The sequence below is a fragment of the Pseudophryne corroboree genome, chromosome 1 (assembly GCF_028390025.1).
Source record: "Pseudophryne corroboree isolate aPseCor3 chromosome 1, aPseCor3.hap2, whole genome shotgun sequence".
NCBI lineage: Eukaryota > Metazoa > Chordata > Amphibia > Anura > Myobatrachidae > Pseudophryne > Pseudophryne corroboree.
In genome coordinates this window covers 296,230,793-296,256,581 of record NC_086444.1, presented here as the reverse complement: position 1 = coordinate 296,256,581, position 25,789 = coordinate 296,230,793, and the positions used below count along the sequence as shown (strand labels likewise).

General features: G+C 43.6%; 1 protein-coding gene across 2 annotated transcripts in view; it reads left to right on the top strand.

Annotated features, from left to right (window-relative positions):
* The window catches only part of MAPKAPK5 (MAPK activated protein kinase 5), a 139,142-nt gene extending 114,662 nt beyond the window's left edge, over nt 1–24,480 (top strand). For both annotated transcript variants that reach the window (XM_063964370.1, XM_063964369.1), the window contains exons 10-14: nt 2,112–2,232; nt 9,122–9,252; nt 11,576–11,691; nt 12,432–12,536; nt 18,187–24,480. In XM_063964370.1, coding sequence (XP_063820440.1) covers nt 2,112–2,232; nt 9,122–9,252; nt 11,576–11,691; nt 12,432–12,536; nt 18,187–18,284 — 571 coding nt within the window. In that variant the 3' untranslated portion in view covers nt 18,285–24,480. The remainder of the gene's footprint in view (nt 1–2,111; nt 2,233–9,121; nt 9,253–11,575; nt 11,692–12,431; nt 12,537–18,186) is intronic.
* Nucleotides 24,481–25,789: the final 1,309 nt, after the last annotated feature.

Genomic DNA, 25,789 nt, shown 5'->3' with positions numbered 1-25,789 from the left:
CAAGCTTCACACCCCTAATGTCTAAAGTACTGCTCCAGTGTCCCCTAGAGCAGTGGTTCTCAAACTCAGTCCTCAGGACCCCACACGGTCACGTTTTCCATGTCACCCAGCAGCTGCACTGTGTATCACCAACTGCCACATTTTAAAAATCTACAGGTGACCTGCAAAACATGAACCGTGTGGGGTCCTGAGGACCGGGTTTGAGAACCACTGCCCTAGAGGATTCAGAGAAATAGATTTATCGGTAAGTACCAAAATCCTCTTTTTCTAATAGACAGGAAAAAACAGACACCCAACCGACTTTTCAAACATTTGAATTCCCCCCTCTAAGTCTTTAAAATCCCCACTTGATTCCCTCCACCATATCCACCTAAACCTGCCCTGACCGAGCTATCTCCCTTTTCAACAGCTCACTTACATCAGCACTGGACTCCGCCACCCCTTCAGTCACTTCTTAGTATTCATTGGACCACATCACAGCCCTAGCATTCCAATTTTTACAGATACCTTTTAAAAATGGTCTTGCATCACTGAAATTGCACTCGCATGCTTACTTCCTCTATTTCAAATTCATTCTCTCCCTTCAGTAGACAGAAAGTGATCATACCAAGGAATCAAACCATTTTCTCATGCCAAATGTAATTTCTCCTTACTAATCCTCCTGCACAACTGTGTTGCCTCTGACACCCCTCTAATCCAGTGGACCAAGTAGTTGTTCTGTCTTTGTTATCCATCTACCTTTCCAGCCACTCCTGATTTCACCTCTCCCCACCTCTTCCTCTACCTTTTTGTGGTACTCAGGGGTCTGTTCACGGCCCCAATCCCCCCTTTCCCGTATACGTTTTCCCTCACTGACTCATCAGCTCTTTCAGCTTTCAATATCACCACTAGACTGATGACTCCCTAGTTTTCCTCACCTTCTCCTTACTCTCTCACATCTCTATTTGTCGATCTGCTGTCACAACTTTGAGGTCCCAGCTTTTAAAATTAATGTCTAAAACGAACATTGGTCTAGGACCCCCTCACCTCCCATTGTGTCTCAATCTGTTGGCCTTCCTTTCACCCAAGGACCTCTTGAAAAACTTGCTTTGCAGAATTGCACTGTGTGGATAGGTAGAGTACTGGCTAGTATTGTCTGATGAATGCATACTCATCTCTATCAGAACGCATCATTACACTGTACCAAGTATGTTGGAGGAACCTTAGCGGTAGTGGAGGGCAGTGGAAATAATGTTATAGCTGAACTGCAGTGCCTTGTCAGGGTAATGCGGAACAGCGCCTTTTACCTTCATATTAGTGGTCCCTTGAGAGGCACAATCCCAGTGATGGAATTATGGCTGTCCTCTGTCTTATATACTTGTTAGCATTGTTTATTACAATGCAGGGCTAATCATAGGTGCATTTGTAAACTAATTTATTGTGTCTCCTTCACTTTGAGCTCTGAAGATGGGGGAATGGACACCCAGATTGGTCTAACACAATCAGATACACTGTTTTACTTCCTAGGAAGAATCCCAATTAATGGGATTTATATAGCTATATAAATATTAGACCATGGTGTTACCCTATACATTTCTATGTATCGAGAACTATCCAACAAAATAACCTGGAATCTCGTTATTTCCCACGTTCCTCCTTCAATCAAAGTACAATGTGCAGTATGCTTTAGCCAACATGTAGCTTTCTTACACTAAGTCATGTGACTGCAGTGGGTGGGGCTTTCTCCTCACAACAGAGGGACAGAATCTGGCATTGCAAATGGGTATAATGTCTTTGCCACAGCAGGTTAAAAATAGTAATTATGTGTACAAAAAATATTCCTCACAAACTTTCCTGTCCTTCACGCGTCTCACTTTTCAGTGACTTTATTCCCGCCCCCACAACATTACAGCATTGCTGGCATTGATTTTCTTGTGGAAACATATGACCGTTTGCTTGTGAGGATAAACCGAAAAAGAACAGTTTGGAAATTCAAGTTATATCTATATTAAGCAGCTGTTTTGAGCTTCATATGAACACTTGTGTTGGTCCTTCCTTGCTGCTATGAGTAGCATGTTGATAAATATTAATTTTCACATGACCGGTGATATCTAGACATGTCTCCTCTTCAGGTTGCTGAAGGTTAAGCCTGAGGAGCGTCTCACCATTGAGGGCGTTCTGGACCACCCTTGGCTGAACTCTACAGAAGCCCTGGATAACATATTGCCATCTGCACAGATGATGATGGACAAGGTTGTAATTATGTTCTGTGCTCTGTATTCATATCACAGTTTTCAGATTTGTATCTTCATCTAATATACGTGGCATTGGTTTGAGTGTCTGTTGTTGCACTCTGCAGACTTTCTGTCCCTCCACCTGGACAGTGCCCAAAACATAATACGCAGTAAAGTCCCTTTATAATTAATCTCAAATGATCACTTCAGGGGTGATCAAATTGTTTTACCCCATTGCTGCTGCTAGTAGACGGCGCCTGACATAGTAGTTCAGTTGTTGCTCCGTTTGGGCGCTAATAGGCAGGGTGGGGGGCTTTTCGCGTTGTGGCTGGGATTTTAGTCTGTTTAACCTGGTGCTTTTGAGCACATCAGAAGTAATCGGAGCCCAATCAGAGCAACAATTAAATTAGGTGCCATTACTTTGGGTACCCAAAAAAAAAATAATTAATCGCCCCCTTCGTGTCACATAGACACTTTATATTTTTAATCCATTTCGAGGAATAGTGAAATATTATTACATTGCTTTGTCCTTATAACACCATTCTAAAACTTACCTAAACGGACGTTGTAATGAGGATATCCTAAATTTGATAGCATCTATATGACAGTGGTGTCCTAAAGTAGTTGTCAAGTGGGAGCACTGTATGTATATGTACTGCCTATCTATTAATTATGGGGTTTAGCTTATGCCTCTGACATGGAAAAGTTACTTGCCAAAAATTACATGACTTGGTACAATATGTATGTAATAGACTTGTTTATAAGGCATGTGCTGTTTATTTGGGTGTTGGGGCAGAGTAATCAGTACAGTGTAAGTGTATCCGGATAGTAGGTCGACCACTGTTGGTCGACAGAGGGGAAAAGTTGACACAGTAAAATGGTCGACACGGGGCAGGTCGACACAACTTTTACAAAATATATATTTTATATATTTCTCGGACGTCCTAAGTGGATGCTGGGACTCCGTAAGGACCATGGGGAATAGCGGCTCCGCAGGAGACTGGGCACAACTAAAGAAAGCTTTAGGACTACCTGGTGTGCACTGGCTCCTCCCACTATGACCCTCCTCCAGACCTCAGTTAGAATCTTGTGCCCGGCTGAGCTGGATGCACACTAGGGGCTCTCCTGAGCTCCTAGAAAGAAAGTATATTTTAGGTTTTTTATTTTACAGTGAGATCTGCTGGCAACAGACTCACTGCAGCGAGGGACTAAGGGGAGAAGAAGCGAACCTACCTAACTGGTGGTAGTTTGGGCTTCTTAGGCTACTGGACACCATTAGCTCCAGAGGGATCGACCGCAGGACCCGACCTTGGTGTTCGGTCCCGGAGCCGCGCCGCCGGCCCCCTTACAGAGCCAGAAGCAAGAAGTGTTCCGGAAAATCGGCGGCAGAAGACTTCTGTCTTCAACAAGGTAGCGCACAGCACTGCAGCTGTGCGCCATTGCTCCTCATGCACACCTCACACTCCGGTCACTGATGGGTGCAGGGCGCTGGGGGGGGGCGCCCTGAGGGCAATATAAGACACATTGGCTGGCAAATCATCACAATATATAGTCCCAGGGCTATATATGTGATAAATTACCCCTGCCAGAATCCATGAAAAAGCGGGAGAAAAGTCCGCCGAAAAAGGGGCGGGGCTATCTCCCTCAGCACACTGGCGCCATTTTATCTTCACAGTGCAGCTGGAAGATAGCTCCCCAGGCTCTCCCCTGTAGTTTTCAGGCTCAAAGGGTTAAAAAGAGAGGGGGGGCACTAAATTTAGGCGCAATATATGTATACAAGCAGCTATTGGGGGAAAAATCACTCAGTTATAGTGTTAATCCCTGCATTATATAGCGCTCTGGTGTGTGCTGGCATACTCTCTCTCTGTCTCCCCAAAGGACTTTGTGGGGTCCTGTCCTCAGTCAGAGCATTCCCTGTGTGTGTGCGGTGTGTCGGTACGGCTGTGTCGACATGTTGGATGAGGAAGGTTACGTGGAGGCGGAGCAGAGGCCGATAAATGGGATGTCGCCCCCTGTGGGGCCGACACCAGAGTGGATGGATAGGTGGAAGGTATTAACCGACAATGTCAACTCCTTACATAAAAGGCTGGATGACGTAACAGCTGTGGGACAGCCGGCTTCTCAGCCCGCGCCTGCCCAGGCGTCTCAAAGGCCATCAGGGGCTCAAAAAAAAACACCCGTTACCTCAGATGGCAGACACAGATGTCGACACGGAGTCTGACTCCAGTGTCGACGAGGTTGAGATATATACACAATCCACTAGGAACATCCGTTGCATGATCTCGGCAATGAAAAATGTGTTACACATTTCTGACATGAACCCAAGTACCACATAAAAGGGGTTTTATTTCTGGGGAGAAAAAGCAGCCAGTGTTTTGTTCCCCCATCAGATGAGTGAATGAAGTGTGTAAAGAAGCGTGGGGTCCCCCGATAAGAAACTGGTAATTTCTAAAAAGTTACTGATGGCGTACCCTTTCCCGCCAGAGGATAGGTCACGTTGGGAGATATCCCCTAGGGTGGATAAGGCGCTCACACGTTTGTCAAAAAAGGTGGCACTGCCGTCTTAGGATACGGCCACCTTGAAGGAGCCTGCTGAAAAAAGCAGGAGGCTATCCTGAAGTCTGTATATACACACTCAGGTTCTATACTGAGACCTGCAATTGCCTCAGCATAAATAGTGCTGCTGCAGCGTGGTCTGATACCCTGTCAGATAATATTAATACCCTAGACAGGGATAATATTTTGCTAACATAGAGCATATTAAAGACGTCGTCTTATATATGAAGGATGCACAGAGGGATATTTGCCGGCTGGCATCCAGAATTAATGCAATGTCCATTCTGCCAGGAGGGTATTAGAGACCCGGCAGTGGACAGGTGATGCTGCCTTTAAAAGGCACATGGAGATTCTGCCTTATAAGGGTGAGGAATTGTTTGGGGATGGTCTCTGGGACCTCGTATCCACAGCAACAGCTGGGAAGAAAAAATTTACCTCAGGTTTCCTAACAGCCTAAGAAAGCACCGTATTTTCAGGTACAGTCCTTTCGGCTTCAGAAAATCAAGCGGGTCAAAGGCGCTTCCTTTCTGCACAGAGACAAGGGAAGAAGGAAAAAGCTGCACCAGACAGCCAGTTCCCAGGATCAAAAATCTTCCCCCGCTTCCTCTGAGTCCACCGCATGACGCTGGGGCTCCACAGGTGGAGACAGGTGCGGTGGGGGCGCGTCTCGGGAACTTCAGGGACCAGTGGGCTTGCCCACAGGTGGATCCCTAGGTTCTGCAAGTAGTATCACAGGGATACAGGCTGGAGTTCGAGGCGACTTCCCCTCGCCGTTACCTCACATCAGCCTTGCCTGCTGCCCTCGGAGAAAGGTAGTACTGGCTGCAATTCACAAGCTGTACTTCCAGCAGGTGAAATCAAGGTACCCCTCCTTCAACAAGGCCGGGGTTACTATTCCAAAATGTTGTGGTACCGAAACCAGACGGTTCGGTGAGACCCATTCTAAAATTGAAATCCTTGAACACTTATATACGAAGGTTCAAGTTCAAAATGGAATCGCTCAGGGCAATTATTGCAAGCCTGGAGAATTTCATGGTATCACTGGACATCAAGGATGCTTACCTGCATGTCCCTATTTACCCTCTTCACCAGGAGTACCTCAAAATTGTGGTACAGGATTGTCATTACCAATTCCAGACGTTGCCGTTGGTCTGTCCCCGGCACCGAGGGTATTTACCAAGGTAATGGCCGAAATAATTATCCCGTACTTGGACGATCTCCTTATAAAGGCGAGGTCCAGGGAGCAGTTGTTCGTCGGAGTAGCACTATCTCGGGAAGTGCTACAACAGCACGGCTGGATTCTGAATATTCCAAAGTCGCAGCTGGTTCCTACGACGCGTCTACTGTTCCTGGGTATGGTTCTGGACACAGAACAGGATAAAAAGGGTTTCTCCCGGAGGAGAAGTCCAAGGAGTTGTCGTCTCTAGACAGAGACCTCCTAATACAAATACAGGTGTCGGTGCATCAATGCACGCGAGCCCTGGGAAAGATGGTAGCTTCTTACGAAGAAATTCCATTCGCCAGGTCCCATGCAAGGATCTTCCAGTGGGATCTGTTGGACAAGTGGTCCGGGTCGCATCTTCAGATGCATCGGCGGATAACCCTGTCTCCAAGGGCCAGGGTGTCGCTGTGGTGGTGTCTGCAGAGTGCTCATCTTCTAGGGGGCCGCAGATTCGGCATACAGGACTGGGTCCTGGTGACCACGGATGCCAGCCTTCGAGGCTGGGGGGCAGTCACACAGGGAAGAAACTTCCAAGGCCTATGGAAAAGTCAGGAGACTTCCCTACACATAAATGTTCTGGAACTAAGGGCCATTTACAATGCCCTAAGTCAGGCTAGACTCCTGCTTCAACACCGGCCGGTGCTGATCCAGTCAGACAACATCACGGCGGTCGCTCATGTAAACCGACAGGGCGGCACAAGAAGCAGGATGGCGATGGCAGAAGCCACAAGGATTCTCCGATGGGCGGGAAATCATGTGTTAGCACTGTCAGCAGTGTTCATTCCCAGAGTGGACAACTGAGAAGCAGACTTTCTCAGCAGACACGACCCGGGAGAGTGGGGACTTCATCCAGAAGTCTTCCAAATGATTGTACACCGTTGGGAAAGGCCACAGGTGGACATGATGGCGTCCCGCCTCAACAAAAAGCTACAAAGATATTGCGCCAGGTCAAGGGACCCTCAGGCGATAGCTGTGGACGCTCTGGTAACACCGTGGGTGTACCAGTCGGTGTATGTGTTCCCTTCTCTGCCTCTCTTACCCAGGGTACTGAGAATAATAAGAAGGAGAGGAGTAAGAACTATACTCATTGTTCCGGATTGGCCAAGAAGAGCTTGGTACCCAGAACTCCAAGAAATGATCTCAGAGGACCCATGGCCTCTGCCGCTCAGACAGGACCTGCTGCAGCAGGGGGCCTGTCTGTTCCAAGACGTACCGCGGCTGCGTTTGACGGCATGGCGGTTGAACGCCGGATCCTGAAGGAAAAGGGCATTCCGGAGGAAGTTATCCCTACGCTAATTAAAGCTAGGAAAGAAGTGAACGCAAACCATTATCACCGCATATGGCGGAAATATGTTGCGTGCTGTGAGGCCAGGGAAGGCCCCAAAGGAGGAATTTCAGCTAGGTCGATTTCTGCACTTCCTACAGTCAGGGGTGACTATGGGCCTAAAATTGGGTTCCATTAAGGTCCAGATTTCGGCTCTATCGATTTTCTTCCAAAATAGAACTGGCTTCACTGCCTGAAGTTCATACTTTTGTTAAGGGAGTGCTGCATAGTCAGACCCCGTTTGTGCCTCCAGTGGCACCGTGGAATCTCAACGTGGTGTTGGATTTCCTGAAGTCGCATTGGGTTGAGTCACTTAAATCCGTGGAGCTACAATACCTCACGTGGAAAGTGGTCATGCTGTGGGCCTTGGCGTCGGCCAGGCGTGTATCCGAATTGGCGGCTTTGTCATGCAAAAGCCCTTATCTGTATTTTATATGGATAAGGCGGAATTGAGGTCTCGTTCCCAATTCCTTCCTAAGGTGGTATCCGTTTTTTATGTGAACCAACCTATTGTGGTGCCTGTGGCTACTTGGGACTTGGAGGATTCCAAGTTACTGGACGTAGTCAGGGCCCTGAAAAGTATATGTTTCCAGGACGGCTGGAGTCAGGAAAACTGACTCGCTATTTTATCCTGTATGCACCCAACAAGCTGGGTGCTCCTGCTTCTAAGCAGACTATTGCTCGCTGGATCTGTAGCACGATTCAACTTGCACATTCTGCGGCTGGACTGCCGCACCCTAAATCTGTAAAAGCCCATTCCACGAGGAAAGTGGGCTCTTCTTGGGCGGCTGCCCGAGGGGTCTCGGCTTTACAAATTTGCCGAGCTGTTACTTGGTCGGGTTCAAACATTTTTGCAAGAGTCTACAAGTTTGATACCCTGGCTGAGGAGGACCTAGAGTTTGCTCATTCGGTGCTGCAGAGTCATCCGCACTCTCCCGCCCGTTTGGGAGCTTTGGTATAATCCCCATGGTCCTTACGGAGTCCCAGCATCCACTTAGGACGTCAGAGAAAATAAGATTTTACTCGCCGGTAAATCTATTTCTCGTAGTCCGTAGTGGATGCTGGGCGCCCATCCCAAGTGCGGATTGTCTGCAATACTTGTTTATAGTTATTGCCTAACTAAAGGGTTATTGTTGAGCCATCTGTTGAGAGGCTCAGTTATATTTCATACTGTTAACTGGGTATAGTATCACGAGTTATACGGTGTGGCTGGTATGAGTCTTACCCGGGATTCAAAATCCTTCCTTATTGTGTCAGCTCTTCCGGGCACAGTATCCTAACTGAGGTCTGGAGGAGGGTCATAGTGGGAGGAGCCAGTGCACACCAGGTAGTCCTAAAGCTTTCTTTAGTTGTGCCCAGTCTCCTGTGGAGCCGCTATTCCCCATGGTCCTTACGGAGTCCCAGCATCCACTACGGACTACGAGAAATAGATTTACCGGTGAGTAAAATCTTATTTTTTAACTTTTTAATATTTTACCATCCACGTGGACTTCGATTGGGAATAGTAACCTGAAGCCATGCAAGGGGACACGGTAATTGGGATTCTTGGTAATTTTACGCAAGAAAAAATGGACACCAAAAATGTTCAAAACGGCCATGTCGACCTTTTTTATGTGTCGACCATTTTAATGTGGTAACCTTTTCCCCATGTCGACCATGTCACTATCGACCTAATCCATGTCGACTCATTAATCCACAACCCTGTGTAATACTGAAGACTTTTCTGCTATCCTCAAGTTAGAAGCTGCACCGTCTTTGGAGAGTTTCAGAGGAAGTAATTAAAATATGTGGCATTTTCCATTGCAGGCTATGGTTGCTGGGATACAGCAGGCCCATGCCGAGCAGCTTGCCAGCATGAGAATACAAGATCTCAATGTCAATTTGAAACCGTTAAATATCGTCAACAATCCTATTCTGCGTAAGAGAAAGTTGCTAGGGTGAGTATTGTGGAGAAACACTGCCACCCCCCCTCTCCATTAGTAGCAGCATGGTGTGATCCCCTCTCTAGTTATCCTGCCTGAAAGTTGCAAAGGAACAAATCTGCAAAAGTTTTGCCTCCTTATGGAACTTAAAGTTGTAATCTTCTCAGGACTGTGTCAGCGATAGTATACCTAGCAAACTGGACTAGCAGATTTTTAAGGTGGGGGGGAAGAATATGCCTAGGGTACACATTTGTATTAGTTACTAAGTTTGCATTATATGAATCACTGTAATTTAGTGTTCACTTAGTCCTGTCACTTTATATCCAAGCTTTCGGTCTCTGCTGTTTCCCTTTCACTTCCATGAATTATTTATTGCCCTCTTATATTAGAAAGAATAAATGTGATGGCAGGGTTTTACATTGGGAACATGCTACCAATCATTTAATGTCCTAATTGTTAACTTCCCATTTTTATGGCTTGCTTTGTAAATATTAAAGAATTGCTATTTTGCACTTTAGTTAAATTGTTTTAAGTTTTTTTTGCTTCTAATTCTAATTTGGCTTTAGTTTTTATTTATTGCTTCTTTACAAACTCCATTCTGGAGTTCTTACATCTATGGATGTACATTTATAAAGATGGCGGCTGTGCTGTGCCAGGTTGGTATTCATGTGACCGGCGGTCTGCTGACAGTCACATGACCTCCTCCACCATCCCGCCGGCTCAGTATCCCGATGGTCGGCATGCCGACCAACAGGGACTATTTCCACTCGTGGGTGTCCACGACACCCATAGAGTGGGAATAGAACCCATGGCAACCGCAGGTCGCCACCGAGCCCGCAAGGGGCTTGCTGCACTCGCCCCTCCCCGCCGAGATTCCGGCGTCGGTATGCTGCCGGGATCCCGGCGTCGGTAAGCTGACCGGCGGTCAGGAGACCGCCGGTCAGCCATACTACACCCCTGTGCCAAGAGCTCCCTTCGCTGGATACTTTGTGTCAGTTGTAGCCTGGCAGTCCAGTCCTAGGACCAGGAACTATTTAGTTCAGTTCCTGGTTCCTTAGTTTCTACACACTACATACTTGTCATTTCTGTTAGGTCTTCACTGCCAGCCTTTTCTAAGGGATGCAGGGGGTAATTCAGACTGCATCGTGGTATCGGCAGCAATCGCAGTCTGAAGTACTGTGGATGGAAAAGCATTTCACTGGTGCGATCGCCTCTGCCTAATTGACAGGCAGAGGCGGTCCGGACAATGGAGGCGTGTCCGGACCGTTGGGGTGGGGACCTGGGACGCAGCGGTTAGACCCCTGCCAGCGCGCATGAGCTGCTCTGGCAGGGAGCTACTTGTCGGGTACAAAGCATTGCCGCCGTGCAATGCTTTTGTACCTGTTCGGGAGGGGTAGGGCCTGGCATGCAGGGCAGACTAGGCCTGTGCTGGGCGTCCCCCCGCATGTCAGAGAAACGGATCATAGATGTGCTAAATTTAGCACATCTATGATCAGGTCTGAATTATCCCCGTAGTCATATTGTACTTAGGACCTAATTCAGGACCTAATTCAGACCTGATCGCTTGCTAGGGTTTTTTTGTACTGCTGCGAGCACATAGTCGCGGCCCATAGGGGAGTGTGTTTTTGCTTTGCAAGTGTGTGAATGCATGTGTAGCAGAGCTGTACAAACAGATCTTGTGCAGTCTCTCGCACAGCCCAGGACTTACTCAGCCTGTCCGGGACTGGAATTAACGTCAGGGACCCTCCCTGCAAACACATGGACACGCCTGCGTTTTTCCAACCACTCCCAGAAAACGGTCAGTTGACACCCTCAAACGCCTTCTTCCTGTCAATCTCCTTGCGATCGCCAGTGCGAATGGATTCTTCGCACAAACCCATCGCTGAGCGGCGATCTGCTTTGTACCTGTGCGACGCGCCTACGCATTGCGGTGCATGCGCAGTTCTGACCTAATCGCAGCGCTGCAAAAAACGCTAGAGAGCAATCAGGTCTGAATTACTCCCACTGAGTTGATCGCAGTAGCAAATTTGTTAGCAGTTGGGCAAAACCATGTACACTGCAGGGGGGGCAGATATAACATGTGCAGCGAGAGTTAGATTTGCTAGAAGATTCTCACGCGATCTGGCGTGGCAATAGGGGCTGTTTCGTGTGACATCAGCAAAGATGAATGAGGTCACATCTGTATATACAATGTCAAATATATGCTGTGGTAGAACTATTGCATATTTATTTGGCAATGTTACAAGGCTTTTTCCATATCAAATTGCATCTGCTTCATGTACAGCAACTGTGCACTTCTCTTATGATGACTTTGGTTTGTTTCCCTTTTGAAATGTAGGACAAAGCCAAAAGATAGTGTTTACATCCAAGACCCTGAGAATGGAGGGGAAGATTCCAATGTTGCTTTGGAAAAGTTGCGGGATGTTATTGCACAATGTATACTACCGCAGGCTGGTAAATTCATCAACTGCTTTTATTTATACTGCTTGTGTTCCTGCTTACACGTGCTGATATGAATCCTTGTAAGACTGAGCAGCTGCAGTCCATCAACTGTGTATTACCACGCATATAGTAGTTTTTGCTTTAGGTTTTTAAAACTAACCTACTTCAAAATACTGGAAAAACTATTTTCTAACCTACAAATGTTAACTCTATTTGGACATGTTACCTTCTGTATATGGCAGTTAGCGGAGTGCATTTTGTTTATTTTTGCACTGCGTGTGCTAAGATAATGAGCACCCGCAGGAATGCAGAGCAGACTCATTTTGTACATGAGTACACTTGTGATCACAGAGGTGGAAAGAGGTGTTCTTACATAGGCAATGTACAAATTCTGTAGAACACAGGTGATGTAATGTGGAAACCGCATTAACTCTTCTTTTCCACCTATTAATGTTTAGTCTGTGCTTCATTCACTCCACAGTTACCCACGTACAGCGTGGCCAGGGCTAATAACTGCTGTGTGGGTCTGGGTGAGGCCTGTGGGTTTTTCATGAAGAGCAACTTGGCAGTTATTTAGAAATTTAAACACTGTACATATCAAATCCAAGTGACCAGAACATTATACAACCCCACATCCAACATTTAAATTTCCTGTGTGTATCAGTCTTAATACTCATTATATAAAATGCTCTACAATAGGTGTGGACAGGATAAACATGCTGACTTTTGTATCTGTGACTTTTATTGTGCAGGAGAAAACGAGGATGAGAAACTAAATGATGTTGTGTTGGAAGCCTGGGAATGCAACAGAGATTGTAAATTATTGAGAGATACACTACAAAGTTTCAGCTGGAATGGTAAGTAGCAGCAATGGAGTACATGCCACACACAGTCTTTTTGAAGTGATTTGGGGGTTGGACAGTACATGAAAACACAGGTATCTCCTTTCCACTGTGCAGGCTATCAGTGAGAGAGAGGGCAGAACAGAGATCAAATTCTACTATTTATATAGCACAAATTAGATTATGCAGCACTGTACAGAGAACATGTAATCATTCACAGCAGACCCTGCTTGGTGGAGAACATGCAAACTGAGCAAGGATAATGCGCTGCTTGGAATCGAACCTATGACCTCTGAACAGCCTGACATCAGAGGGTTTTTTTACTAAGGTTTTGATTGTGTTTATGCACGAAAATGTAAAAGGGAAATTAGTTTTACTAGCAAAACATTGCTAGAAAAAGCATTGCCCTTTTAAAGGTTGGGCATAAAGGCAATCAGAAGTGCCAGGTTTCAGAACCTGACGCTTAGGGCGGTATCCAGTTACCCGAGATGAAACAGAGTTTTTCACGGTTTTTTTGTTTTTTTTTCTCCCAATGTTTCACCAATATTTTTTTTTTTTTTACAGGCTATCCAATTAGATCTCCCGTAAAATATAAATACTTTTTCGTGCTAAAACAAACAGTATCAGTGAAACCTGTATGTTTTCACCAACACAGCCCCGAAAAGCTGGCACTTATACTGCTGGCGCCCAAAATGGCTGCCTCACCTTTTGTATGCTCCTGATCATCTCCATAAAACAGCTTCATTTCACCACAACTGACCTACGAATCATCATAAATATCCAAAGACTTACCTTTAACTTGTACTACTCTACGCGGACATCTCATCAAAACCAACGGATTGCATTCCTGGATTGAATCCTCTGCATACCTGAGATACACACTGGATTGAATCCTCTGCATACCTCCACTGAGAAGTCCCTCAGTTTGGCAGCTGCTGTACTCTGCATTGGACATCCTAGATAAGGTACTGTGGACTACAACCTATCTTTGGCTCCATCCAGCCCCTCACTTAGACATCATCCATCTCTGTTTTGTGAGCAACAAATAACTGACTTATTGAATTAATCAATATTCAGGCTCTGAATTGCTGAAGGCACACTTTCAAATCAGGATCCATTCCCCAGGACACGTTATCACTACCCCCACAAGAAATCTACTTCAAAGGCCTCTCACACTGAGACTTTTCACACCTACACAGTAGGAATTGGCTTCTAACACCTTTCCACAAGACTGCCTATCCTAGGATAATTGACTAAATCAGCAGTTATTTTATTTATCACTTGCTTCAAATATACCCAATATGTTATAGCAATAACTTTGTTCATAAATCCATTATAATTTTGGATCGCATACCGAATTGGGGGAAAACAAAACACAAAAAGGAGAAGAAGAAAAAACAAGAAAAAAAACACTGCTTTCTCTCCCTCTTTCATCATCATATGCAGCTCATACTTATAGTAATCTGTCATTGATGACCAAATGTATACCTATTCCTCCAGCTTCATTCTTTCACTCCGCCCACCACGTTCCGCAGTTCCTATCATACCATCACAGGCTTCTATTCTCCAATCCCATGACATTTTAAAAAGAAAACACAGGTGCATTCGTGGGAAGCGAGCAGGCCAGAAATTTATTTCCCCCGGTAACCACCTAAGTTCTTTGCCCACCTGCTCACCCCCATATTCAAAGAACAATCAAATAGACGTGATACCCAAAAGACGGCCCTGTGTTTGGAAGAACAGAACTGTCAACTCTCGCTTTGTGACCCCCATACCCAGAGCTCCTGCACTTAACATAAAGAAAACTGAAGGCCCTCTGGTATGCCCAATCAGGTCAGTCCTTTGTAATGCCAGATCTATAAGAAACAAGACTGCAACAATTGCTGACCTTATTGAATCTGCAGATCTAGCCTGTATTACAGAGACCTGGCTAGATGAAAATGCAACACCTATATTGGAGGCTGCGATCCCAACAAACTACTCTGTCATCCACAACCCAAGACTGGAACGCAGTGGTAGCGGGGTGGCTATCTGCTTCAAAAAAGAACTTAAACTTAGGGTCCACCCTATTGAAATTTCTCGCTCATTCGAGTGCATTGCTGCCCGGAGTTCGACAGGATTAGGTTTCAGAGTAGTTCTCATTTACCGGCCCCCTGGAGATGGAAAGATATTTCTTAAAGAAATTGCAGACACTGTTGCTGGCCTGGTTCTGGAACATCAAAGATGGCTCATCCTTGGGGATTTTAATGCATGGGTGGATGATGAGCTCTCATGCCTTTGCCAAGACCTCCTGTGCACAATGAATGGTCTGGGCTTCACACAGGTCATTCCTTCTGCCACACATAAAAGTGGTCACACTCTCGATCTTGTCTTTCAGATTGGATTAGAAGTCACTGACCTAAAAATAAACCCAGTCATCTGGTCAGACCACTACTCCCTTTGGTACTCAGTTGCAACCGCTCCAACAAAATCTCTGCCCGTGGAGTTGACCAGGTATCGTCCAAGGAGGGGTATGACTCCCCAGGCTCTTGCAGCAAATCTGGATCTCTCTGCTATACTGGGTGCCTGTGAAGATCCCTGTTCCCTAGTCTGTTATTATAATAGGGATGTTATGGCTGCAATTGATATTATCGCCCCTGTGCGTATAAGACCTCGTAAACCACAACGTCAAGCTCCATGGTTCGACAATAGTGTTAGTGAGCTCAAGAAAAGGGGGCGTAGACTGGAAAGACGATGGAGGAAGACTAACCTAGTGGATGACGAAATAAAACTAATAAAGCATAACGAAGAATATCAATCGACAATCACTCGTAAGAAATTACAGTTCATGTCAAATGAGATCACGGCAGCAAACAATAGGTCAGCTCAACTTTTCCGCACAGTGGAGATGCTTTGCAAGTCAGCATGCCTGCAAACTGATGAAACCCTCTCCCAGGCAAGATGCAACGAGTTTGCAAACTTCTTTGCAGATAAAATATCCACCATCCGGGCTGGAATTTCCACAGTGCGATCAAAGGAGTGCCAAACTACAAAGCCTGCCAATATAAGCCACATGCCTTCATGGACCAGCTTTGACCCAGTGGATGTAAAGGACACTGCTGAAATTGCTCAGATTTTGCGTCCCACCACCTGTGATCTGGACCCGGCCTCAACCAATCTTCTAATAGGTTGTATGGATATAATTGGAACTGTCTTTGCAAAAATTGTTCATTGCTCTTTGCAGACAGGCATTTTTCCTGGACCCCTGAAGGAAGCAATTGTTAGACCGCTTCTTAAAAACCTAATTTAGATCCCGACTGCATGACCAACTACAGACCGGTATCAAACCTTCCTTTCCTAGGAAAGGTTATTGAGAAAGTGGTTGCAAATCAACTGGAAACTCGCCTGACAACCCATGATATTTATGATCCATTCCAATCAGGATTCAGGAGAAGACATAGCACTGAAACAGCCCTGGTGTGTGTGTGTGTTAAATGATCTTCTGATGGCAAGAGACAGAGGTGACTGTTCCATATTAATCCTTCTGGATCTCTTGGCAGCATTTGATACCGTGGACCATGGGCTTCTGATTGAGCGACTGATACATTTCTGTGGTCTGGATGGCACAGTCCTAAGCTGGTTCAAATAATTTCTCACAGGCAGGTCACAGAGAGTATCGTCTGGATTATACTTATCACCACCAGTGCCATTGCCATGTGGTGTCCCACAAAGTTCTATACTATCCCCCATGCTTTTTGCAGTACACATGCTCCCATTGGGTGAAATAATCAGGCACCATGGCCTGGTCTACCACTGCTATGCAGATGATACACAACTGTACTTGTCCTTTGCTCCGGGCCCTGATAACCCAATAGCAATCCTAAATGGCTGTCTAGCTGAGCTACAGGAGTGGATGAGCGCCAGCTGTGTGCGACTGAACCCGGATAAAACAGAGGTCCTTATGATACGACCGCAACATCAAAGGACAAGACTGCAGCATAGCCAACCAACTGGACTTACACTCGAGGATTCAGAATTACAGACCAGTGATCGTGTGCGGAATCTTGGCGTCCTGGATGGTGGATTGACACTTAAACATCAGATATCAGCCACAATCAAATCCTCATTCTTTCACCTGAGGAACATAGCCAGAATCAAGCACTTAATTCCCTCAGATGATCTGGCAAAAGTCATACATGCATTTGTATCATCTCGATTAGACTACTGTAATACCCTCTACCTTGGTCTCCCAGCAAATGAATTGCAACGCTTACAGCTGGTGCAAAACACAGCTGCCAGGCTGTTAACCAACCAGCCCCGTTCTAGCCACATAACACCCATCCTCTACTCCCTTCACTGGCTGCCTGTAAGATGGCGAATTATCTTCAAGATTGGCTTACTGAGTTTCAAAGCATTACATGACCAGGGCCCAAGGTACCTGAAGCAGCTTCTGACCCCATACTGCCCCACTCGATTACTGCGATCTGTAGATGAAGGACTTTTAGCAGTACCTAGAATCTCCCGTAATTCATCTGGGGGTCGAGCTTTTAGTCATGCGGCTCTGACTCTATGGAACTCACTTCCCCGCACAGTGCGAGAGGCCCCAACTATAGAATCCTTCAAAAGTAGACTCAAGACTTTCCTGTTTACTCAAGCATTTCCATAATGTCCCTTCTAGTATATTCATGCTTCTGTATTTTATGAAAATGTACTTCATTATTTTCTGTACTATATTATGCTATGTATCTGTTAAGCGCCTTGAGTCCTATTGAAGAAAGAGCGCTATATAAATAAAATTATTATTATTATCAGGGATTTTGTTTCACCTGCCCGAGGCAGGTGAAACAAAATCCCAAATAAGCCATGGACCATGCTGGCTTATCGAGGCTAATAGAATAGCCCCCAGTGTACCAATTACCTGCGTGAATGATCGCATGTAATTGTATTCTGCCCTTAGTAAAGAAACTCTTTTGCGTGTTTCATTGTACCCCATTAGAATGATGCCCAAATCTGGTATCTGCTGTCTGGAATGCTTGAGACCTGGCTTTGGTTCTACTGTGTTGTATGAATAAAGGTTAACAAGTCCCATGCATTGTGTGGGTTGGGGGTAATGCCATTTAAGCAGTGCGAGTGCTAATAGGTGAAGAGGGTCTTAACTCCAGCTAAAACTCCCTGCCAGCCTCTTAAGGTATCCCGACTCCAGGTCGACACACCATAGGTCGATGCCAAATGGTCTACACGCCTTAGGTCAACATGAACAAGGTCGACATGAGTTTTTCACATTTCACAAGGCACCGTGCCCGAAGCATGGCAAGCGAAGCGGTGCACTAATTGGGGTTCCCTGTCACTGTACGAAGAAAACGACACAAAAAACCCATAAAAACATCATGTCGACCATATGGTGTCGACCTAAGGTGTCGGCCGTTTTGGTGTCGACCTGGAGTCCCAGACCCGTCTCTTTAAGGTCTTCAGTCTCCACACTGGCAGCCATGTTTGCTTGTGATACGTGGAATCATTTGCCTTCTTAACTTAAAAGACTGATACAGTAATATTTTTTTTTTCAAGATTATGTGATATGTTAATAAATACCAGAAAGTCTTTTGTTTTAGTTCTATATGCAGATATTTATCTTCAGATTGTGATAGTAAATCAACTGAATAACCTGTAAAATGTATTTTTATTGTAGGCCAAGGATTTACAGACAAAGTTGATCGCCTCAAACTTGCGGAAATAGTAAAGCAAATTATCGAAGAACAAACAAACTCTCAAGAAGATTCTCAGTAGCTAAAGTGTTTTGTTTTGTTTTTATTTTTTTATATGTTTTTTTAAGAAAAGAAATCTTGCATCTTAAACAACTCTAAAATAGTTTTATGTAAATTATATCACTGAATTTCCACAGTGCTTGAACATACAGCAGAAATGTAGATAGAGGTTTAAAAAAAAAATCATTGGTACTGTAATTTATTTAGAAGAATATGAACTGATTTTTTTTTCACACTACTGTACTGTTATTAGGTACAAATCTAGCAGGGATTACACAGCCGTTCATGGATTTGCAGTTCTTTACAAAGGTATGAGCCCTTTCCATTTTGTGTCCCTTGATAGTCAGCAGGCTGCTGTATACACAAGCTGCTTTAATACTACCAGCGAAGCCTAGAACATATTCCTGAGCTTACATGTTCAAGGCTTGGCTGGCAGTCAATACATTAACATACTTGAAGATAGCTTTTGTGGAATGTAACTGACTTAGTTACACTGGCTAGCAGTTTCCTCAGGAATAATTGGATAGAGCACATGCCTTTGACTTGTTCACCAGCTGCTCTGTATACAGGCCAGTATAATATAAAAAGATAGAACTTTCTAATATTCCCCATGGTCAAGCTTTTCTATTAAGTGAACAGAATGTGTGAGAGAACTTTATTAACCCTGAAATTAAAGAAGTGTTTTTGCTGTCAACAAATTGTTGTCCAGTAGGTGGCACTATTGTGTATCAGATTCTTTTTTTGTATTTGTTTCATGTGCGTGGTTATTTTTTTCCTTTCTACTGCACAATTCTGAGCTTTAATAGATTTCGTTTTAGACAATCTAGTTTTCTATTTTAACATTTTTCTTTCATATGAAATATGCATATGTGGTGTAAACTTAGTGTGCCTGAACATGCAGTGATTAACTGCAGATGAAAGTGCCAATTCTGGGTTTTCTGTATACAGTATAGTTCTCGGCAACAACGTTTGTGTCTTGTGGTCCCCTGGTTGTCTCTGCAAAATAGATCTTCCCTCATCTTGCAAAGTTTTTCATAACAGAGGTTTCAGTAAAATGTACGTCTGTGTAAACTTGCCATTCTCTTCCAGCATGTATGTACTATATGTTCCGATTTCTTTTTCTGTCAGTGTATATATGTTGATTTATCATAATACTAGATGTGTACTCTGCTTTCAGATGATGACGATCTAGTTAAGTTTGTTTTCATATGAAAGGCAGAGCCCAAAAAGAGTGGAATTAAACTGCTTTCTAGTGCTACCACCATTAACATCCTTTGGATCACCTTAAAAGGTCATCTTCTTGTCTGCATTTGCTGTGATGCAAACGTTGTATTAAACCATCAGTTTTATATAGATGCTGTAAAGAAATTCTGACTGATACAAAGGTACCGTTTGTTGTAACATCTCCTAATATGAAATTCTTTTAGTTGAATCTTAAGGGTCAATCCAGTTGTGGGTGATTGTTTTTGCCCCTGCAAGTTAGTGCAGCAATAGCCACACTTTACGATGTGAAATAGGTGCTGGGCTACTGAAATGTTGATAAAAACTCCAGTGTGAGACTTTGGTAATAGTTGCATAAAGATTTAATTTGGTCTCCCAAAGCTGCAGGATTGCCCCCTGAAGTAATTGATTCTATTAGGTATAATTTACTAAAACGTGGGTTTTTAGAAGTGGAGATGTTGCCCATAGCAACCAATCAGATTCTAGCTATTATCTTCTAAAAGGTGCTAGATAAATAAGTGGAATCTGATTGGTTGCTATGGACAACATCTCCATTTCTAAAAACCTGCATAAGGGTAAATATACCTCCTTTTATCATAATTCATAATTTCAATAGTGTACACCTCTGTTTCTAAGAGGACAAGGCCAGTCACTGGCTGTGGTCTCCACAGCTGACCAATCATAGCATGTTAAAAAAAACAAGTGCAGCCATGTTTGTGTTATGCATAAGTGATGAAACATAGGGGTAAATTTACTAAAACTTCTAAAAGGGAGAATTGATGATGTTTAGCCATATCAACCAATCAGATGCTGTCTATAATTTTCTAAAAGACAATAGAGAAATGATAGACAGCATCTGAGTGGTTGCTATGGGCAACATCACCAATTATCTATTTTAGAAGCTTTAGTAAATTTATCCCGTAGTGCAAGTGGATAATTGTTCGAATATTACTCTGCATTTTCCATGTTATGATACCACAGAGTGTATAGAGAGATCACACAGCACGCATAACCACATATCAGTTGCTGTATGCATGATTGGTCAAAACATACATACTCCGGTTTGTGTTCTGAATGGATTGCCAGGGCAACTATCATTTCATTGATCTTATATTGGGTGCAAACATATATGTCACTTGCAAGTTACAAGTCCTACAAATCTGTTCTGCAGGTCCCAAAGCTCTCTGCAGATTATGATTGTGTGTGTGTTTTCTAAATGATTTTTACACATATGTGCTCCTTTCACATGAGAAGAAGGTAAAGTCTTGAAATGTCATCTATGTTCATTTAAATAACTAGCAAGTGGAATGGTATTCGCAACATGTTGATATGTACTGTAGGGAATGTTTTAGAGTATTAGCAATTGGTCAATACTATTGGAAATTCTTGAATTTCTTACTTATGATTGGTACAATTTGTTTATATAAAGGAAAACTCCATTTATGTTGAATTAGTTTTTTAAGGGACCCTTAAAAATTGGAATCTTATCAAAAACTTGAAACTGTTTATGTACACTCCCTGATGCTGCCATCTGCACAGTGACCATAAGTCTCGCTATGGCTATTGCTGGTCCATTCCGCTGTGTCACAAATCTGCCTTGGTTGGGTTTGAAGACAATACAGTGTTTTAGTTGACTGAGAATTTTTTTTTTCGGAGCTGCAGATTTCATGGTCGATCGTCACTATACATAATATTAAGTTGCTATCCACTGTTAACGTTGGCAGCTCAGGATAAGCAGATCACTCCCATCAACAATAGAAGCAAATGTACCACATAATTAAAATTGTTGTGGGGAGCTCAATTAGCCATGGTAATTTACTGCGACCATGTTAACCCATAGGTCAGGAATTTTATCCCGTATTCTGTGGATTAACGCTCATTAACAATCATTTTCCGGGCAAAAAAAAGTGCTCTAATTGAATAGCCCCAGGCTACCATTCTGTTTTACCCGTGGTAAAAGAACGTATATATTTGTATTCCACCCTTTATCAATGGTCTCACTAAGTGCGGTACAGATCAGCGGTTTTCCTTTCACTTTTCTATACAGCTGACACATTGCTCTGCTCACGGTTGGATTCTACAGTTTATGTTAGAGGATGTTCGGAGGATGTCTGGGGAGATGACACATTGTGTACATTGGCCTCATTGGTTGAGTGTTGTAGACTAAACGTTTTTCTTTCAGTGGTAAAAGTCAGTTGTTCTGTTGGAATACAAATTGCATTTGGATAATTTTTTGGCATTTAGAATCATTCTTGTAATTACTTTTTAGTTTTTATACATCTACTTTGTTTTAAATTTTCTTGTAATTAGGAATGTATACCCTTATTTATATACAGACTTTAGATCAGAATGCTTTCTGCATATACCAGTGATTTTCAACCTTTTTTTACTCGCGGCACACCGAACAATGGTGGTCATTCCTAGTTGTTCGCTCGCTAGCTACTTTTAGCAGCAATGCAAACGCAAAGCCGCCACCCTCTGGGAGTGTATCTTAGCATAGCAGAATTGCTAACGAATGATTAGCAAATCTGCTATTAAGTATTTCCTTGCAGTTTCTGAGTAGCTCCAGACCTACTCCTAGATTGCGATCACCTCAGTCCGTTTAGTTCCTGGTTTGACGTCACAAACACGCCCTGCGTTCGGCCAACCACTCCTCCGTTTCTCCAGCCACTCCTGCGTTTTCTGCTGGCATGCCTGCGTTTTCTAGCACACTCCCGGAAAACGCTCAGTTACCACCCAGAAACACCCACTTCCTGTCAATCATTCTCCGATCAACAGAGCGACTGAAAAGCTTTGTTCGCCCGTGAGTAAAATAGCATAGTTTTGTGCAAAATTGCTTAGCGCGTGCGCAGAACTGCCGGATTTTAGCCTATTAGCAATTCTGCTAAAAATAGCAGCGAGCGAACAACTCGGAATGACCACCAATGTTTTAAAATTGCCAAGGCACACCATCCGTTCCCCACAGAAAACCCCCCAAAAAACACACATTGGCCCTCACAGTAATAAAAAATCCACACATACATTGGCCTACACAGAAAAAAACAATGGCATTGCTCCCCACATAAATCATGTTGCTCCTTACATAAATCCTATTGCTCCCCACATAAATCAATCACAATGCTCCCCTCATAAATCATGTTGCTCACACATAAATCAATCACATTTCTCCCCACATAAATCCTATTGCTCCCCACATGAATTATTCACCTTGTTCCCCCCATAAATCCTATTGCTCCCCACAGGAGAAATAACATAACAAATATTAGCCCCTACCGGTCAGCTGTCCTCCTCCCTGTCCCTCAGTGGCGGGGGTTGTTCATAGTGGATTGCTGCGAATACTGAGCAGCGGGCGGTCGGGCAGGTGTGGATGTGGGTGGGCAAGGAAAGCTGTGGATGCAGGCGGAAATTGGAAGATGTGTATGCAGGCGGGTGGGCTGGCTGGATGGTGAGATGCGGCGGCCGTGACCTATGATATCACACCGCCGCGTCATCAAGGCACAGGTCACAGCCGGAGCATGAATGATTCTCTAAGAAGAGCCCGGGCCAACAGTTCACTCTGCAGGAAGCTGCTCTGGCTCCGCGGCACACCTTGCAACTGGTCGCGGCACACTAGTGTGCCACGGCACACTGGTTGAAAAAGCCTGGCATATACTATAGTGAAATGTAGAAAGGTCAAGAACACTAATGTAAAGGGATTTTTTAAGTTGTTTTTTTTTTTTTTTATTATTATTATATATTCCCTAGTTTTAACTTGTCTGCAACCAAAGAATTATGTACACTTCTGTCAGCTGCAAAGTTGCTAGGATGCATTTATCCTGATAATAAGCAAGTAAGCTGCATGAACTTGACCCACTTTCCAGAAGTGCACTGTGAACCAACCATGGTGCTGACCTGTGGAAGGGATTCACTGATGTTTTGTGCTGTGTATAATCACATCTCCTTCTTAAAGTAATAACTTGTTGCTCTGGTTATTCATTGGATGGTAATTTGTTTAAAGTTCCAACTGACATTGTCAAGTCAGCACCATCTTCTTTGTAGAAACTGTGACACCGTTTTATGCCGCAAGCACTGAAGTAACAAGATATTTCACTTCTACTCGGTAGTGGAACTACAGTGGGGGTGGCCTTTGGAGAGTCGTCAATGTTGGGTACCTCTCGCTCTGAGGCCCCCACACCCTTTTCCCCAATACCATCATCTGAGTGACACATGCAACTGCTAAAAAGGTACCCCTAAATGTTGCCATAGATGCATAGTTCCACCTCTGCTCTTACACCACTTTTGCAAATTGGTGTATACATTTCTATTCTTGGCTTTTCTACAACAGAGGTTCAAAGCCCTGATGTATGTACGCAGCAAAGCTGCTTCTTTAAAGTTACTAAACTTAAAACAGATTAATTTACATAAAGAAGCTAACATTTACAAAGACATAGATGTAAGAGCTCCCGTACGTTGACTGAAGATCGATAACAAAGTATACGTATTTGCGGTGTAGTTGAGCTCAGCCATTTCAGGTTGGCTGCAGTGTCCTTCAAAGGAATGACTCTACCAGGAAATCAGCTGTGTGTAGGGAAATAAACCCATCCCTTGACCAACCGTTATCGCAAAATATCTTCAGTTTTGATACACTCCTGTAGCTTTTACGTATATTTGTTCAAGTTATTTGTAGATCTTTTTATGTATAAAATATATGTAAAAACTTTTATTTTAGGTTTAGTGGTGCTATAATGTTAAATATTTTTATTAAAGTCATCCACTGATAATGTATTCCCAAAGGTGAGCATTGTGGGGTGCTAAATAAAACCATTTAACTTAATCTAGGCAACTGTGTTCATGTTAAGATGTATTTTAGTTATGGAATTGTGCATCTCTCGTATGTATGTGTGCGTGACTATTTTCGGATTCATGTGGCATCCTCTACTAGAACTGTAGCAACATCATTCGAAAGCTTAGTTGTAACTATCCTGCGAATTCTAAAATCGTGTGTGTATGTATATTTAATATATATATATATGTATATATATATATATATATATGTGTATATATGTGTATATATATATATATATATATATAAAAAAAACTGGTTTACATGCAACTATCATCAGTTAATGTCCCAATGATATAAAAACTAGGCAATTAACCGAACAAGTGTGCTGGATCCTAACATTCTCAGAAGTACTTTTAATAGGAGGGTCCACCTAATTGGTGATATTGATTATTAGAGTAAATGTTTTACCATTCTTTAAATTGTTGATGTGAGTAATATTCTACCTTTCAGTTGTATTTTTCATTTGAAGTGATGAAAGACATGCATTTCAGTTGCTACAAGGAATAGTGGAAGGAATACATTTTGGAATAATATCTTTCTTTGTTTAATCTATTGCATTGTGGGTCATCATTCTTAATCCATCTCATTTCTTCAGTGTATTAAACAAACTTAATTTATCTTGCAATGTTTCTTGTATGATGTCATGACATTCTTTTCAGACCAGTATTATAATGTAAATATGCATTAATGTATATAAAACGATTTTACTTAAAAGTATAATTGTCTCTACTTTATTTATCACCACACTAGTACATTTTACAGTAGATTTTTGCTTGTTTGGTCGTACACTGCACAGGTAAGAAGATTTAAATGTTAGGAATAGATGGTCCATGTGTTAGATGTGTTTGAGGCATGAAAAAGCTAGGAGTCAGCAACTGTCACATAACAATTTGTGCGCCTGTCAAAAAACTTAGACGGTTATGCATGCTGGAAAGTAACACAACAGCATACTGTAACTATGGCCATATTATATAATTCTGTGCCCTACATACAGGTTGAGCCTCCCATATCCACAATGATTGGGAACAGTATTTTGGATTTCAGATTTATTTTCCGATTTGGAATATTTGCACACCATAATAAGACATCTTGTGGATGATACCCAAGTCTAAACACAAAGTGCCTTTGTTTTATATACACATTATACCAGCAGTTCCCACACTGTGTGCCTAGGAACCCTGAGGTGCTGCGAGTCTCTTGCAAGGGTGCCTTGGGTTGGTGGTCCAGGACCAAATCAAATTATTTATGGTCAAAGTGATAGGCAAAACCAGTGCTTATACTACCACATAACTGGCCCAAAGGATGACAGGTTGGCATAATTTACTTTCATTTATTTTCTCTGACGTCCTAGTGGATGCTGGGAACTCCGTAAGGACCATGGGGAATAGCGGCTCCGCAGGAGACTGGGCACAACTAAAGAAAGCTTTAGGACTACCTGGTGTGCACTGGCTCCTCCCACTATGACCCTCCTCCAGACCTCA